The 17,398-nt window shown below is 39.6% G+C and overlaps 2 protein-coding genes across 3 annotated transcripts in view; both read left to right on the plus strand.

Annotated features, from left to right (window-relative positions):
* The first annotated feature begins 657 nt into the window (after nucleotides 1-657).
* On the plus strand, nucleotides 658-6,342 carry psmb6 (proteasome 20S subunit beta 6). Its single transcript, XM_042401965.1, has 7 exons — nucleotides 658-786; nucleotides 1,503-1,570; nucleotides 1,734-1,799; nucleotides 1,884-1,949; nucleotides 2,084-2,213; nucleotides 3,038-3,182; nucleotides 6,109-6,342. The coding sequence occupies exons 1-7, from the start codon at nucleotides 688-690 to the stop codon at nucleotides 6,234-6,236; spliced, it is 702 nt and encodes a 233-aa protein (XP_042257899.1). The 5' UTR covers nucleotides 658-687; the 3' UTR covers nucleotides 6,237-6,342.
* A 6,543-nt stretch (nucleotides 6,343-12,885) lies between these two features.
* Nucleotides 12,886-17,398, plus strand: part of LOC121889585 (ephrin type-B receptor 4b-like) — a 36,372-nt gene continuing 31,859 nt past the window's right edge. For both annotated transcript variants that reach the window (XM_042401644.1, XM_042401646.1), the window contains exon 1: nucleotides 12,886-13,612. In XM_042401644.1, the coding sequence (XP_042257578.1) occupies nucleotides 13,516-13,612 (97 nt within the window). In that variant the 5' untranslated portion in view covers nucleotides 12,886-13,515. The remainder of the gene's footprint in view (nucleotides 13,613-17,398) is intronic.

Genomic DNA, 17,398 nt, shown 5'->3' on the forward strand with positions numbered 1-17,398 from the left:
GTAGTAGTAGTGGTAGTAGTAGTATTGTAGTAGTATTTATGTTTTTGTTCACACTGGAGGCTTTAATGAATTTCTTTAATTCATCAGAATAAGTGTGAAATGGTAACAGAATGTACTAATAAGTTGGTTTGGAGGTAAAACAATCAGTGAGATATTATATTATTATATCTAGATGATGATAGATGAGTCAGTGAAATATTTGATTCCAAATAAAACAAAAGAAACTCACATGAAAGTATCACAGATTCTGTTCCTGTAATAAATTATTACATTTAACTTTCTGTTAAACACAAACTGAATCTATTTCTCATGTATTCTCTGAATGTATTTACTGTCAGTTGTGTTGTTTTAGTGTAATAAAGACTCAAAGCTCTGACTGATCAGTAAATATCATCCATAAAGCTTCAGATCATAACTGACACCCGAACTACAACATGTTTGACTGCTTCCAAGACAACAACCGACAAAAAACTATTACAAGATGGAAGATGTTGAAATGATCATTTCTCAGTGTGATAATATGAAAGATATTTTTTTGTATAATATACTGTAATGTTTGAAATGTATAAAAAATGTTCTTAACTTCACGTTAATGTAATCTCGCGGCATTTACGGGCGCTGTCGTAATCTCGCGGTATTTACGGGCGGCGCCTCGCTCACGCGTCAGTTCGTACATATAGAGACAAGATGGCGGCAACATTGTCGATGATGCCCCACTTCGGGCAGCAGATTTCTTCTAAAAACGACCTGGTCCCGGACTGGATCGGCCAGGAAGTCAGCACCGGGGTGAGTACTGGATCTATGGGACCGGAAGGCAGCGGGTCGGGTCCGGGTCTGTCCCGGTGGAGCCGTTTTAAACAGTAAACAGCGGCTGAATGAGACAGCACTTCTGCAGCAGCAGCTAACGGCGGCTAACGGCTAAATGTTTAATATTCTAGTCCAGCAGAAGACAGAACCGGGCCGAGCCGGACCGAACCGGGCTGGACTGAGTCCCGGTAGAAGGTGTGAAACAGAAAGTTCTGTTTACAGCAGACAAACGTGTAAATCAGTGTGATAAAGCGGGATAAACAAGCTAACTGTCCGACAATGAGCTCACCGGGTCAACACGACTTTTAACCGCGTTAGACGAGAAAACGTAAAGAAGCTCAGAGTTGTTGTGTCCGATCATTGACTCCGTTAAAATCCCAGCAGTTTCCTGTCTGGATGCTAAACAACACTAGTGAACACTGGTGTTAATTCAGGTTAGTGTCCCGGTGAAGCTGCCGGTGTACAGTCAGACTGCTCCTCCAGTAGTTTAGATATTGATCAGATCAGCTGTTAATCAGGTATAATCAGCTTCATTGATCTCTGCTTCACATCAACCTTTAAACACGGTGGATGTTTGTGAAGGATGTTTGAATGTCCAGTATGAACTGGAGGAATGATTAGACACCTGACTGCTGGTTTCACTGGGAACACTGGGAACACTGTACTGGTATTGATCTGTTGTCTCTGTGTATCAGACCACCATCATGGCGGTGGAGTATGATGGAGGAGTGGTGATCGGTGCCGACTCCCGCACGACCACCGGGTAAGAAATCACACCGCTGCTGTCTGCTCCTCCTCCTCCTCACTCTTCCTCCTCACGTGTTTATTGATTGGTTGCTGATAGTCAGCTGATCGCTCTCTCTCTCTCTCTCTCTCTCTCTCTCTCTCTCTCTCTCTCTCTCTCTCTCTCTCTCTCTCTCTCTCAGAGCTTACATCGCTAACAGAGTCACAGACAAACTGACTCCGATCCACGACCGGATCTTCTGCTGCAGGTCAGTCTCCTCTTCCTCCTCCTCCTCTTCCTCCTCCTCCTGTCAGCAGGTGTTTGACATCATGTGTGTGTGTGTGTGTTTCAGGTCTGGATCAGCTGCTGACACTCAGGCCATCGCTGACGTTGTCACCTACCAGCTGGGCTTCCACAGGTACATCCTCACCTGAGACATCAACATCAACAACCTGCTCTGACTTCATCACCTGTTACCTGTATGTTGGTGAGGTATCAGTGTCCAATCAGCTGTGGTTAATCCTGATCTCTGGCTCCGCCCCCCCCCCCCAGCATCGAGCTGGACGAGCCCCCGCTGGTGGAGACGGCCGCCAATCTGTTCAGAGCGAGCTGCTACCGCTACAGAGAAGAGCTGACTGCTGGGATACTGGTGGCAGGCTGGGACCGCAGGAAGGGAGGACAGGTAACACACACACACACACACACACACACACACACACCTGTACTAACACACACACACACACACACACACACCTGTACTAACACACACACACACACAGCTACACCGTGTCAGTCATGGTCTTAATGAACCCCGTCAGGATAGTTTTTAATGCTAAAAATAACGCTGAGTATCGTTAGCGTTACTCCGTTGAGGAATAGCAGCGGTTAGTATGTTTGCGTAGCGAGCGAGGAAAGAGTGGCGGGAACGTGAGGGTGGATGTGAGCGGAGCAGAGGGAGGAGCAGGTTAACGGTGAGTCTTCAGTCTGGTGGTAAATATACAGAACACACTCACACACAGGTTAGCTCCAAAGTTAGCAACAACAGGTTAGCATAACCTGAAGATGCTAAACAGAGACATGTGAGTTCACTGTGCACCTGTTACACCCCCCCCCCCGTCTGGTGCAGCAGTGCGTCTCTACGGCCAGCAGGTGGAGCTGCAGCTACACGATCAATGACCTGCTGCTGTTTACTGTCTGAACTCTTCACATTTATACTGATTGATGACGTTTAATTGATCAATAATGAAAAATAGTAAATATCAATCAACTGACAGATGACTGATCAGCTGATAACACAAACAACCAAACAGTTAGAGATCAATAAACAACAGCAATAAAACTAATAGATCAATAAAAATAGATGAAAATGTTATAAAATCAATAAAATAGATTAGTTTGATCTTATTGATCCTGAACTCACTGATATAATAAACTGTTTATGAACAGCTGATCAAACTACGTGTGTGTGTGTGTGTGTGTCTCTGTGTGTGTGTGTGTGTGTGTCAGGTGTACTGCGTTCCTATTGGTGGGATGCTGGTGAGGCAGCCGGTGTCGGTGGGCGGCAGCGGCAGCACCTACATCTACGGCTTCATGGACTCCAACTACAAACCAGGACTCACTAAAGACCAGTGTCTGGAGCTCACTGCTGCAGGTACGCACTGCTGCAAGGCATGCTGGGAGCTGCAGCCCTCTGCCGCAAGGCATGCTGGGAGCTGCAGCCCGCTGCTGCAAGGCACGCTGGGAGCTGCAGCCCGCTGCTGCAAGGCACGCTGGGAGCTGCACCCCTCTGCCGCAAGGCATGCTGAGAGCTGCAGCCCGCTGCTGCAAGAACTTTAACCTGACAACTATTTAAACTAAACACACTGAAATATACTGTTTACTTTACCTGTCTGTCTCTCTCCTGTCTCTCTCTCTCTCTCTCCTGTCTGTCTCTCTCCTGTCTCTCTCTCTCTCTCCTGTCTGTCTCTCTCTCTCCTGTCTGTCTGTCTCTCTCCTGTCTGTCTCTCTCTCTCTCTCCTGTCTGTCTCTCTCCTGTCTGTCTCTCTCTCTCTCCTGTCTGTCTCTCTCTCTCCTGTCTGTCTGTCTCTCTCCTGTCTGTCTGTCTCTCTCCTGTCTGTCTCTCTCTCTCTCTCTCCTGTCTGTCTGTCTCTCTCCTGTCTGTCTCTCTCTCTCCTGTCTGTCTGTCTCTCTCCTGTCTGTCTCTCTCTCTCTCTCCTGTCTGTCTCTCTCCTGTCTCTCTCTCTCTCTCCTGTCTGTCTCTCTCTCTCCTGTCTGTCTGTCTCTCTCCTGTCTGTCTCTCTCTCTCTCTCTCCTGTCTGTCTGTCTCTCTCTCTCCTGTCTGTCTCTCTCTCTCCTGTCTGTCTGTCTCTCTCCTGTCTGTCTCTCTCTCTCTCTCTCCTGTCTGTCTCTCTCTCTCTCTCTCCTGTCTGTCTGTCTCTCTCTCTCCTGTCTGTCTCTCTCTCTCTCTCCTGTCTGTCTCTCTCTCTCTCTCCTGTCTGTCTCTCTCCTGTCTCTCTCTCTCTCTCCTGTCTGTCTCTCTCTCTCCTGTCTGTCTCTCTCTCTCCTGTCTGTCTCTCTCTCTCCTGTCTGTCTCTCTCCTGTCTCTCTCTCTCTCTCCTGTCTGTCTCTCTCTCTCTCTCCTGTCTGTCTCTCTCTCTCCTGTCTGTCTGTCTCTCTCCTGTCTGTCTCTCTCTCTCTCTCCTGTCTGTCTCTCTCTCTCCTGTCTGTCTGTCTCTCTCCTGTCTGTCTCTCTCTCTCTCTCCTGTCTGTCTCTCTCCTGTCTCTCTCTCTCTCTCCTGTCTGTCTGTCTCTCTCCTGTCTGTCTCTCTCTCTCTCTCCTGTCTGTCTCTCTCTCTCTCTCCTGTCTGTCTCTCTCTCTCCTGTCTGTCTCTCTCTCTCTCTCCTGACTGTCTCTCTCTCTCTCTCCTGTCTGTCTCTCTCTCTCTCTCCTGTCTGTCTCTCTCTCTCTCTCCTGTCTGTCTCTCTCCTGTCTGTCTCTCTCTCTCCTGTCTCTCTCTCTCTCTCCTGTCTGTCTCTCTTTCTCTCTCCTGTCTCTCTCTCTCTCCTGTCTCTCTCTCTCTCTCCTGTCTGTCTGTCTCTCTCTCTCCTGTCTGTCTCTCTCTCTCCTGTCTGTCTCTCTCTCTCTCTCCTGTCTGTCTGTCTCTCTCTCTCTCCTGTCTGTCTCTCTCTCTCCTGTCTGTCTCTCTCTCTCTCTCCTGTCTCTCTCTCTCTCTCCTGTCTGTCTCTCTCTCTCTCCTGTCTGTCTGTCTCTCTCTCTCCTGTCTGTCTGTCTCCTGTCTGTCTGTCTCTCTCCTGTCTGTCTCTCTCCTGTCTGTCTCTCTCCTGTCTGTCTCTCACCTGTCTGTCTCTCTCTCACCTGTCTGTCTGTCTCCTGTCTGTCTGTCTCTCTCCTGTCTGTCTCTCTCCTGTCTGTCTCTCTCCTGTCTCTCTCTCACCTGTCTGTCTCTCTCTCACCTGTCTCTCTCTCTCCTGTCTGTCTCTCTCTCTCTCTCCTGTCTCTCTCTCTCTCTCCTGTCTGTCTCTCTCTCTCTCCTGTCTGTCTGTCTCTCTCTCTCCTGTCTGTCTGTCTCCTGTCTGTCTGTCTCTCTCTCTCCTGTCTGTCTGTCTCCTGTCTGTCTGTCTCTCTCCTGTCTGTCTCTCTCCTGTCTGTCTCTCTCCTGTCTCTCTCTCACCTGTCTGTCTGTTTCTCACCTGTCTGTCTGTCTCTCTCCTGTCTGTCTCTCTCCTGTCTCTCTCTCACCTGTCTGTCTGTTTCTCACCTGTCTGTCTGTCTCTCTCCTGTCTGTCTCTCTCCTGTCTGTCTCTCTCCTGTCTGTCTCTCTCTCACCTGTCTGTCTCTCTCCTGTCTGTCTGTCTCTCACCTGTCTGTCTCTCTCCTGTCTCTCTCTCACCTGTCTGTCTGTCTCTCTCCTGTCTGTCTCTCTCCTGTCTCTCTCTCACCTGTCTGTCTGTCTCTCACCTGTCTGTCTCTCTCCTGTCTCTCTCTCACCTGTCTGTCTGTCTCTCTCCTGTCTGTCTCTCTCCTGTCTCTCTCTCACCTGTCTGTCTGTCTCTCACCTGTCTGTCTCTCTCTCACCTGTCTGTCTGTCTCTCACCTGTCTGTCTCTCTCTCACCTGTCTGTCTGTCTCTCTCTCTCCTGTCTGTCTCTCTCTCACCTGTCTGTCTGTCTCTCACCTGTCTGTCTCTCTCTCACCTGTCTGTCTGTCTCTCTCTCACCTGTCTGTCTCTCTCTCACCTGTCTGTCTGTCTCTCTCTCTCCTGTCTCTCTCCTGTCTGTCTCTCTCCTGTCTCTCTCTCACCTGTCTGTCTGTCTCTCACCTGTCTGTCTCTCTCTCTCCTGTCTGTCTGTCTCCCTCTCTCCTGTCTGTCTGTCTCTCTCTCTCCTGTCTCTCTCCTGTCTGTCTCTCTCCTGTCTCTCTCTCTCCTGTCTGTCTGTCTCTCTCTCTCCTGTCTCTCTCCTGTCTGTCTCTCTCCTGTCTCTCTCTCACCTGTCTGTCTGTCTCTCACCTGTCTGTCTCTCTCTCTCCTGTCTGTCTCTCACCTGTCTGTCTCTCAGCTCTGTCTCTGGCGATGGAGAGAGACGGTTCCAGCGGCGGTGTGGTCAGACTGGCGTCCATCTCAGAGGAGGGAGTGGAGAGACGAGTCATACTGGGAAACCAGCTGCCCAAGTTCTCCACACACTGAACACACTACACACACACACACACACACACACACCTGTACACACACTCACACCTGTACACACACACGCTGTGCTGTTTTGTTGTTATTAAAGGTTTCAGTCTGTTCATCTTGTTGTGCTTCTGTGTTTTTCCTGTGTGCGGTTAGCTTAGCTTAGCTTAGCTTAGCTTAGCTTAGCTTAGCACAAACACTGGCAGCAGAGGGAAACTGTTAGCGTGATGCAGACAGTCCTGATCAGCTGATATCAGTGTTTATCAATCAGCTGATGGATAAATATCAGATCACTGTTTTACTTCCAGAGTGAATCGTCCTGATCAACGTTTACAACGTTTACAGTCCAGATCAAAACAAACATGTTGATGTTTACTTTGTATAAATGATTACTGGCAGATGTATCTGTTATTGATTACCTGTCAGCCTCACTGATCAGCATCAGCTGTTCTAACTGGATCCATGTTCTCAGACTGAGGCAGGAATGTAAACAATGCAGATTAAATCTAATAATTAATATATTGATAACAAATAAGTGAATATTGACGCTAAAGACTGTGAATGTGTCAGAAATCTACTGTCAAACAACGACAGTTTGTCTCTATCACTTCCATTAAAGCACATGTGGAGGACGGTTTAATTTCCAGTATGAACTGGAGGAATGATCCCAGCAACTGTTACCATGGAGACCTGACTGCTGGTTAACACACAGTGTCCTTTATTAATGATCACAGACGGGCGTTCAGCAAATAAACTGGAGGAACAGTAATAATCAACTTTATATGTTACTGTAGTTCAGACGGCCACCAGCAGGGGGAGACAGAGACAGAGTGTGTAATAGTGAGTGTGTGACAGTGAGTGTGAGAGTGTTTGAGAGTGAGTGTGTGACAGAGTGTGTGTTTGAGAGTGAGTGTGTGTGTGAGTGTGTATGTGTAAGTGAGTGTGTGTGAGAGAGTGAGTGTGAGAGTGAGTGTGTGTTAGAGTGTGTGTGAGTGTGTATGTGTAAGTGAGTGTGTGTGAGAGAGTGAGTGTGTGTGAGAGTGTGTGAGTGAGTGTGTGAGAGTGTGTGTGTGTGTGTCTAAGTGAGTGTGTGTGAGAGAGTGTGTGTGTGTGTGTGTGTGTGTGTGAGAGTGTGTGTGTGTGTGTGTGAGAGAGTGTGTGTGTGTGTCTAAGTGAGTGTGTGTGAGAGAGTGAGTGTGAGAGAGAGTGTGTGTGATAGTGTGTGAGTGTGTCTAAGTGAGTGTGTGTGAGAGAGTGAGTGTGTGTGATAGTGTGTGAGTGTGTGTGATAGTGTGTGAGTGTGTGAGAGAGAGTGTGTGAGTGTGTGTGTGTCTAAGTGAGTGTGTGTGAGAGAGTGAGTGTGTAAGAGTGAGTGTGTGTTAGAGTGTGTGTGATAGTGTGTGAGTGTGTGTGATAGTGTGTGTGTGTGTGTCTAAGTGAGTGTGTGTGTGAGTGAGTGTGTGAGAGTGTGTGTGTGTGAGTGAGTGTGTGTTAGAGTGTGTGTGAGAGAGTGAGTGTGTGTTAGAGTGTGTGTGATAGTGTGTGAGTGTGTGTGATAGTGTGTGTGTGATAGTGTGTGAGTGTGTCTAAGTGAGTGTGTGTGAGAGAGTGAGTGTGTGTTAGAGTGTGTGTGATAGTGTGTGAGTGTGTGTGTTAGAGTGTGTGTGATAGTGTGTGAGTGTGTGTGATAGTGTGTGAGTGTGTGAGAGAGAGTGTGTGAGTGTGTGTGTGTCTAAGTGAGTGTGTGTGAGAGAGTGAGTGTGTAAGAGTGAGTGTGTGTTAGAGTGTGTGTGAGTGTGTGTGATAGTGTGTGTGTGTGTGTCTAAGTGAGTGTGTGTGTGAGTGAGTGTGTGAGAGTGTGTGTGTGTGAGTGAGTGTGTGTGAGTGAGTGTGTGTTAGAGTGTGTGTGAGTGAGTGTGTGTTAGAGTGTGTGTGTTTCCACAGTCTTTGGTCTCAGATGTGTCCCTGCTGACCAGAGACAGGCGTCTGTCTGACTCACTACCATCATCAACATCATCATCATCATCATCATCATCATCATCAGGGTTTGATGAAGAGTAAAACTACAGAGACCTAGAGTGAAGCGTCAGAGCTGCAACCATTATAATATAACTATCACTGGTTATACTGGTTATAATATAACTATCACTGGTTATACTGGTTATAATATAACTATCACTGGTTATACTGGTTATAATATAACTATCACTGGTTATACTGGTTATAATATAAAATATCACTGGTTATACTGGTTATAATATAAAATATCACTGGTTATACTGGTTATAATATAAAATATCACAGGTTATACTGGTTATAATATAACTATCACTGGTTATACTGGTTATAATATAAAATATCACCTGTTATATTGGTTATAATATAAAGAGGAGCTCACAGGTTTATTTACTTTACCAAAACACATCTGTATCAGTCAGATAAACAACTTCAGAAACTAGACAATAAGAGCTTTAAAGAACATTTATCCAATACATTAATAATAACATGTGACTATATATAATAACATGTGGTTATATATAATAACATGTGATTATATATAATCACATGTGATTATATATATAATAATATGTGATTAAATATAATAACATGTGGTTATATATAATAACATGTGGTTATATATAATAATATATGGTTATATATAATAATATGTGATTAAATATAATAACATGTGGTTATATATAATAATATATGGTTATATATAATAATATGTGATTAAATATAATAACATGTGGTTATATATAATAACATGTGATTATATATAATCACATGTGATTATATATAATAACATGTGGTTATATATAATAATATATGGTTATATATAATAATATGTGATTAAATATAATAACATGTGGTTATATATAATAATATGTGATTAAATATAATAACATGTGGTTATATATAATAACATGTGGTTATATATAATAACGTGGTTATATATAATAATATATGGTTATATATAATAATATGTGATTAAATATAATAACATGTGGTTATATATAATAACATGGTTATATATAATAACATGTGGTTATATATAATAACATGTGGTTATATATAATAACGTGTGGTTATATATAATAACATGTGGTTATATATAATAATATATGGTTATATATAATAACATGTGGTTATATATAATAATATATGGTTATATATAATAACATGTGGTTATATATAATAATATATGGTTATATATAATAACATGTGGTTATATATAATAATATATGGTTATATATAATAACATGTGGTTATATATAATAATATATGGTTATATATAATAATATATGGTTATATATAATAATATGTGGTTATATATAATAATATGTGGTTATATATAATAACATGTGGTTATATATAATAATATATGGTTATATATAATAATATGTGGTTATATATAATAATATATGGTTATATATAATAATATATGGTTATATATAATAATATGTGATTATATATAATAATATATGGTTATATATAATAACATGTGGTTATATATAATAACATGTGGTTATATATAATAATATATGGTTATATATAATAACATGTGGTTATATATAATAATATATGGTTATATATAATAATATATGGTTATATATAATAATATGTGGTTATATATAATAATATGTGGTTATATATAATAACATGTGGTTATATATAATAATATATGGTTATATATAATAATATGTGGTTATATATAATAATATATGGTTATATATAATAATATATGGTTATATATAATAACATGTGGTTATATATAATAATATATGGTTATATATAATAACATGTGGTTATATATAATAATATATGGTTATATATAATAATATGTGGTTATATATAATAACATGTGGTTATATATAATAATATATGGTTATATATAATAATATATGGTTATATATAATAATATATGGTTATATATAATAATATGTGGTTATATATAATAACATGTGGTTATATATAATAATATATGGTTATATATAATAACATGTGGTTATATATAATAACATGTGGTTATATATAATAATATATGGTTATATATAATAACATGTGGTTATATATAATAACATGTGGTTATATATAATAATATATGGTTATATATAATAACATGTGGTTATATATAATAACATGTGGTTATATATAATAACATGTGGTTATATATAATAATATATGGTTATATATAATAACATGTGGTTATATATAATAACATGTGGTTATATATAATAACATGTGGTTATATATAATAATATATGGTTATATATAATAACATGTGGTTATATATAATAACATGTGGTTATATATAATAATATGTGGTTATATATAATAATTTATGGTTATATATAATAACATGTGGTTATTTATAAGCTTATAGAATATAGATATATTACATCATAAATCTTCAACACATCATCAAAAACAGTTGCATCACTATAAACTGTCCTCCACAGTTTAAACTGATCAAGTCAAACATCATTCTCTCCTCCTCTTCTTCTTCTTCTTCCTCTTCCTCTTCCTCTTCTTCTTCTTCTCTCTTTAAATGTGTTTTTTCTCTGAGTGACATCAGAGCGGTGGCGGGGGGGCGGGACTATCACCTGTCTGTCAAAGCCTTCTCTTCTTCTTGTCTTCCTGTCGAGCTCTTTGACAGACAGGTGACAGTTTCCCACAGTTCATCAGTCCTCCCTCCTTCTTTCCCTCCTTTCCTCCTTCTCTTTCTCCTCCCTGCCTCTTCATCTCCGTCAGTCCTCCTCTTCCCTCCTTCTCTCCTGCTTCTCCTCCTCCTTCCTCCTCCAATCCTTCTCTCTTCCTTCTTGCCTCCTTTCATCCTTCCTTCATCCTCATCACCTCCCTCTTTCCTCCCTCCCTGCCTCCTTATTTCCTTCCTTCTGTTCTGGTTTTTACTTTCTTCTTCCTTCCTTCCCTCTTTTATTTTCTCCTTCTTCTTCTCCTCTTTCCTCCCTCTCTTTTTTCTTTCATCCTTTGCTTTCTCCTTCTCACTCTTTCTCCCCCACTCCTTATTTCCCTCCTTCTCTCCTTTCTTTTTGGCCTCCTCCTCCTCTTCTCTCCTCTCCTCTCTCCTTCCTCCTGGTCTCTCCCTCCTCCTCCTCCTCCTCCTCTTCCTCCCTTCCTGTCCTCTCTGTTGTTTTGTTCTCTGTAAGGTGACTCTCGGCTCGTTGACACCTCGGCTGACAAAGACCAGAAAGAAAAGACAGAAACACAGAGAGAAGAAGAGGAGGAGGAGGGGGAGGAGGAGGAGGAGGAGGAGGAAGGGGGGGGGATACCTGACACTGGTCTTTTATCCTGGTCTCAGGGAGGTGTCGCTCTCTCAGGACTTGTGAACACAGATCAGTGACGTCGTGTTTTTATGGGAAACTGAAACCTGCTTCAGTCTTCTTCTTCTTCTTCATCTTCTTCTTCTTCTTCTTCTTCTTCTTCATTTTCTTCTGTCTCGTCTTCTTCCTCTTCTTCGTCTTCTGTCTCGTTCTTCTTCTTCTTCTCCTCTCTGATTGTTTGCTGGATCAGTTGTTAGTAAAGTTTATTATATAATAATATTAAAGTTCTTCACAGGAGTAAAACAGTCGGATTTAAGATACAATAAAGGAAACAAACAGTAAAACATAAACAACAACAACATAAACACAACCAGTGAACTTGAGGAGATGAAGGTCAGTCTGAAGAAACGACGACCAGTCAGCACTGGTCAGGAGACGTCAGTGTTACTGGTGATGTTGGGACGACCAGAGACTGAGGCAGCTGTGAATAAACATCTGTAGATACCTGAGCTGCAAATACACTACAGAATACACACACACACACACACACACACACACACACACACACACACACACACACACTCACACACACACACTGACCTGTGTGTGTGTGTGTGTGACCATCTGGGGTCCATGTTGGTTTTTTAACTTGAACATGTTGGATTTTGTTTTCTTGTCTGTAATCTGTCAATAAATCATATTTAATCACATATAAACCTGCTGAGAAGCTGAAACACACAATCAATCAATCAATCAATCAATCAATCAAACTTTACTGGTACAGCACCTTTCATACAGATGACTGACAGCTGATAATAACAGATGTAAACCGTAAATTAAATATAAATATAAGACTAAAACACGAGAAATAAAACCTACAATAATAATAATAATAATAATAATAATAATAATATTAATAATAATAATAATAATAATAATAATAATAATAATAATAAATAAAAACTAGATCAAATAGAAACACGTGCTCACATCAGATATTGATTTCATGCAGGTTTCTTCTGTTCACTGATCAATAACAACTATTGATGAGACGTCTGTTTATTTGTCATTTATATATTTGTTCCTAAACATTTAGTTTTTATATTTTTATTCTATGTTTTGATTTAAATTCTTTACATTATAAATGTATTTTTGCTGTGTTCTGATTGGCTGATGAAGCGACAGACAGGCAGAAGACGACAGACACATTCCTTCACAACCGCCTGTCACTCCGCCCGAAGCCCCGCCCCCTGTCTGGTGATCGGCAGGTCATACAGCCAATCACCGGGCAGAGGGCGGGATCTGGTCACACATGGGGGCGGGGTTTGGTCCCTGAGGGGCGGGGTCTGGTCCCGGAGGGGCGGGGCTTCAGGCTGGGACTTTGCGCTGCTTTTGTCTCCAGTTTTTCTTCTCCGCTGCGACTTTTCCTCAACTTTGGACAGAAACACAAACACGGAGCTCCACCTGTGCGGATCTACCTGCTCCGTGTGCGCGTTACACCTTTATGGATTTATTTATTTATATGTTTATATATATTAGTGCGCGTGTGTCGGGACCCCCCCCCCTCCGCCCTCCAGCCGACCCACCGACCCTTCTCCGCTCGCCAGTCCGCCGCTCGCAGCTCCTCCCTCGGCCTCGGACGCAGCCGCGCCCCGCTCCTGTGTCCTGGAGGAAAGAAGTGCAGGCAGAGAGAGGAGAGAAAGCTCCGGGAAAGAGCCGGAATAAAGGGATGAAAGTTGGTGCGGAGGAGGAGGGAGGTTAGAGAGGAGAAGCGGAGCCGCTGACCGACTTCAGGACTGTTTTTTCCTCTTTTTAAAACTTTTTTCTGCTCCAGATTTTCGGCCTCCATCTTGGAAAGTTCCCCTGCATCTCTTCATCACTGTGATTCATCCGCAGGAAAAGTCTTCCTCTCTTTATTTTCTTCTTTCTGGACTCTTTGGGCTCCAATGAGGCGCGCGCGACCTACTGAGAGCGAGCCCAGCTGACGTCAGTGATCAGTGATCGATATGGAGGCTCAGAGGGCCCCGGGACGGGCCTCCTGCTGCGGGCTCCTGCTGCTCCTCCTGCCGCTGCTGCTGCGGAGCTGCTGCCGGGCAGAAGAAGGTAGGAGCCGAGTTTGACCCTCAGCTGCTCCCGTACTAATCAATACACGTCAATACATGTGATTACTGCCTCCTCACAGGATCAATACTCGTATAATAATATCATATCAATAACTATCAATAATAACAAAGAAGACAAATCAATAAATCAGAGCTGCAACTCTTATTATGGATTAAAATAATGAACGTTTTGTGACGTCACAAGTCTTCTTTTGTCCAGTGATCAATAAAAATCAGTTTATTATAAAAATGGAAGAAAAGTAGAAAAGGTTCAGATTTAATCACTGAAAGCAGCAAAAGCTCTTAAAATGACTGAAAATCAATAATTGATTAATTAAAATGTATTAATGGATCAATCAATCAATCAATCAATCAATCAATCAATCAATCAATTTTTATTTATATGGCGCCAAATCACAACAAAAGTCATCTGAAGGCACATTTCACACAGAGTAGATCGATTTCAACCAGTAAGTTAACTGTTAACAGCTGGTTTATAACTGGTTTATAACTGGTTCATTAAACTGGTTTATAACTGGTTTATAACTGGTTTATAACTGGTTCATTAAACTGGTTTATAACTGGTTTATAACTGGTTTATAACTGTTTATAACTGTTTATAATTGGTTCATTAAACTAGTTTATAACTGGTTTATAACTGGTTTATAACTGTTTATAACTGTTTATAATTGGTTCATTAAACTAGTTTATAACTGGTTTATAACTGGTTTATAACTGTTTATAACTGTTTATAATTGGTTCATTAAACTAGTTTATAACTGGTTTATAACTGGTTTATAACTGTTTATTAAACTGGTTTATAATTGGTTTATAACTGTTTATAACTGGTTCATTAAACTAGTTTATAACTGGTTTATAACTGGTTTATAACTGTTTATAACTGTTTATAATTGGTTCATTAAACTAGTTTATAACTGGTTTATAACTGGTTTATAACTGTTTATTAAACTGTTTATAACTGGTTTATAACTGGTTTATAACTGGTTCATTAAACTGGTTAATAACTTGTTAATAACTAGTTTATAACTGGTTTATAACTGGTTTATAACTGGTTCATTAAACTAGTTTATAACTGGTTTATAACTGGTTTATAACTGTTTATTAAACTAGTTTATAACTGGTTTATAACTGTTTATTAAACTGGTTTATAACTGTTTATAACTGTTTATTAAACTGGTTTATAATTGGTTTATAACTGTTTATAACTGGTTCATTAAACTGGTTAATAACTTGTTAATAACTAGTTTATAACTGTTTATAACTGGTTCATTAAACTAGTTTATAACTGGTTTATAACTGGTTTATAACTGTTTATTAAACTGGTTTATAATTGGTTTATAACTGTTTATAACTGGTTCATTAAACTGGTTAATAACTTGTTAATAACTAGTTTATAACTGGTTTATAACTGTTTATTAAACTAGTTTATAACTGGTCTATAACTGTTTATAACTGGTTTATAACTGGTTTATTAAACTAGTTTATAACTGGTTTATAACTGGTTTATAAGTGGTTTAGAACTGGTTTATTAAACTAGTTTATAACTGGTTTATAAATGGTCATTAAACTAGTTTATAACTGGTTTATAACTAGTTTATAACTGGTTTATAACTGGTTTATAAGTGGTTTAGAACTGGTTTATTAAACTAGTTTATAACTGGTTTATAAATGTTCATTAAACTAGTTTATAACTGGTTTATAACTGGTTTAGAACTGGTTTAGAACTGGTTCATTAAACTAGTTTATAACTGGTTTATAACTGGTTTATAACTGGTTTATAATTGTTTATTAAACTAGTTTATAACTGGTTTATAACTGGTTTATAACTGGTTTATAATTGTTTATTAAACTAGTTTATAACTGGTTTATAACTGTTTATTAAACTGGTTTATAACTGGTTTATAACTGGTTTATAACTGGTTTATAATTGTTTATTAAACTAGTTTATAACTGGTTTATAACTGGTTTATAACTGGTTTATAACTAGTTTATAACTGGTTTATAACTGGTTTATAACTGGTTTATAACTGGTTTATAATTGTTTATTAAACTAGTTTATAACTGGTTTATAACTGTTTATTAAACTGGTTTATAACTGGTTTATAACTGGTTTATAACTGGTTTATAACTGGTTTATAACTGGTTTATAATTGTTTATTAAACTAGTTTATAACTGGTTTATAACTGGTTTATAACTGGTTTATAACTAGTTTATAACTGGTTTATAATTGTTTATTAAACTAGTTTATAACTGGTTTATAACTGGTTTATAACTGGTTTATAATTGTTTATTAAACTAGTTTATAACTGGTTTATAACTGGTTTATAACTGGTTTATAATTGTTTATTAAACTAGTTTATAACTGGTTTATAACTGTTTATTAAACTGGTTTATAACTGGTTTATAACTGGTTTATAACTGGTTTATAATTGTTTATTAAACTAGTTTATAACTGGTTTATAACTGGTTTATAACTGGTTTATAACTGGTTTATAACTGGTTTATAATTGTTTATTAAACTAGTTTATAACTGGTTTATAACTGGTTTATAACTGGTTTATAATTGTTTATTAAACTAGTTTATAACTGGTTTATAACTGGTTTATAACTGGTTTATAATTGTTTATTAAACTAGTTTATAACTGGTTTATAACTGGTTTATAACTGGTTTATAATTGTTTATTAAACTGGTTTATAACTGGTTTATAACTGTTTATTAAACTGGTTTATAACTGGTTTATAACTAGTTTATAACTGGTTTATAACTGATAACCTGGTATCGCTCATCTCCACTCGCCTCAGTAACGATCATGTGACATTAACTGAGCTCCTGATGCAGCTGTGAGCAGGTATTGATCCTTCATGTAACTGACGGTGATCAATGTTTGATTGATTACAGTTTAATGAAGTGACGTCAGCTGATGTTTAGTTAATCAGTTAAATGTTGCGACAGGATCAGACTGATCAATATGTTCACAGAGAACTACACTGATAATCAATAATCATCCTGTGTCTCTGACTGAATGTTTCCTGGTTTCTTTATTCTCTCTGACAGTAAACGACAGTTTTCACCCTTTCTGACGTTTCACAGACCAACGACTAATCGATCGATTGATCGATTGATTGATTATCGGTTAGTTAGTTTGAAGGAGCAGAGTGTGGTAAAGTGTTTCTGGGCAGATGTTCTGCAGCTGGATCAAAGGTTTCTATTGATCAGGAGGCTTCAGACGATGTTTCACATCAGACTGAACAGAAGTAACGAAGTTAAAGCAGTTTTATTGTTTATTGACTGAACCTGCAGCTTGTTGATCAGGTTACTCATCTTCATCATCTTCAGATCAGTTTACTCGTCTTCATCATCTTCAGATCAGGTTACTCATCTTCACCACACACCTGTAGCTGAACTAGCTCCGCCCCACCACACACCTGTAGCTGAACTAGCTCCGCCCCACCACACACCTGTAGGAAACGTCCCCACGAAGACAGAAAAACAAAGAGCTTACTGTTAAACCTGTTTAACTGTCTTTATGGGGACCATCGATTTAGACCAGAGTGAGGACGTTTAGTTGAAATGTTTGTGCTTGTGATTTGGTGTTGTGGTAAGTGACGTCATCGCAGCACGCAGGAAGTGATTAAATATGACTCCTCATTGGTAGCAGTCCTGCAGCTCAGTACGGAAGCCCAGGAAGGACAGAAAGGTTTGAATCTGGAAGCAACTGAACACTTCATGTGTAAACTGACATATTATATCAGTTTGAAGCTTCG

Source organism: Thunnus maccoyii, chromosome 22 (genome assembly GCF_910596095.1).
Source record: "Thunnus maccoyii chromosome 22, fThuMac1.1, whole genome shotgun sequence".
Taxonomy (NCBI): domain Eukaryota; kingdom Metazoa; phylum Chordata; class Actinopteri; order Scombriformes; family Scombridae; genus Thunnus; species Thunnus maccoyii.

What these genes read in the sequence shown, in the direction of transcription:
- psmb6 (XM_042401965.1), top strand. Translation starts at nt 688, where the DNA reads ATGGCGGCAACATTGTCGATGATGCCCCACTTCGGGCAGCAGATTTCT. An exon ending in GCCAGGAAGTCAGCACCGGG is followed by an intron (nt 787 to 1,502) that starts GTGAGTACTGGA and finishes TCTGTGTATCAG; the next exon opens with ACCACCATCATGGCGGTGGA. An exon ending in GACTCCCGCACGACCACCGG is followed by an intron (nt 1,571 to 1,733) that starts GTAAGAAATCAC and finishes TCTCTCTCTCAG; the next exon opens with AGCTTACATCGCTAACAGAG.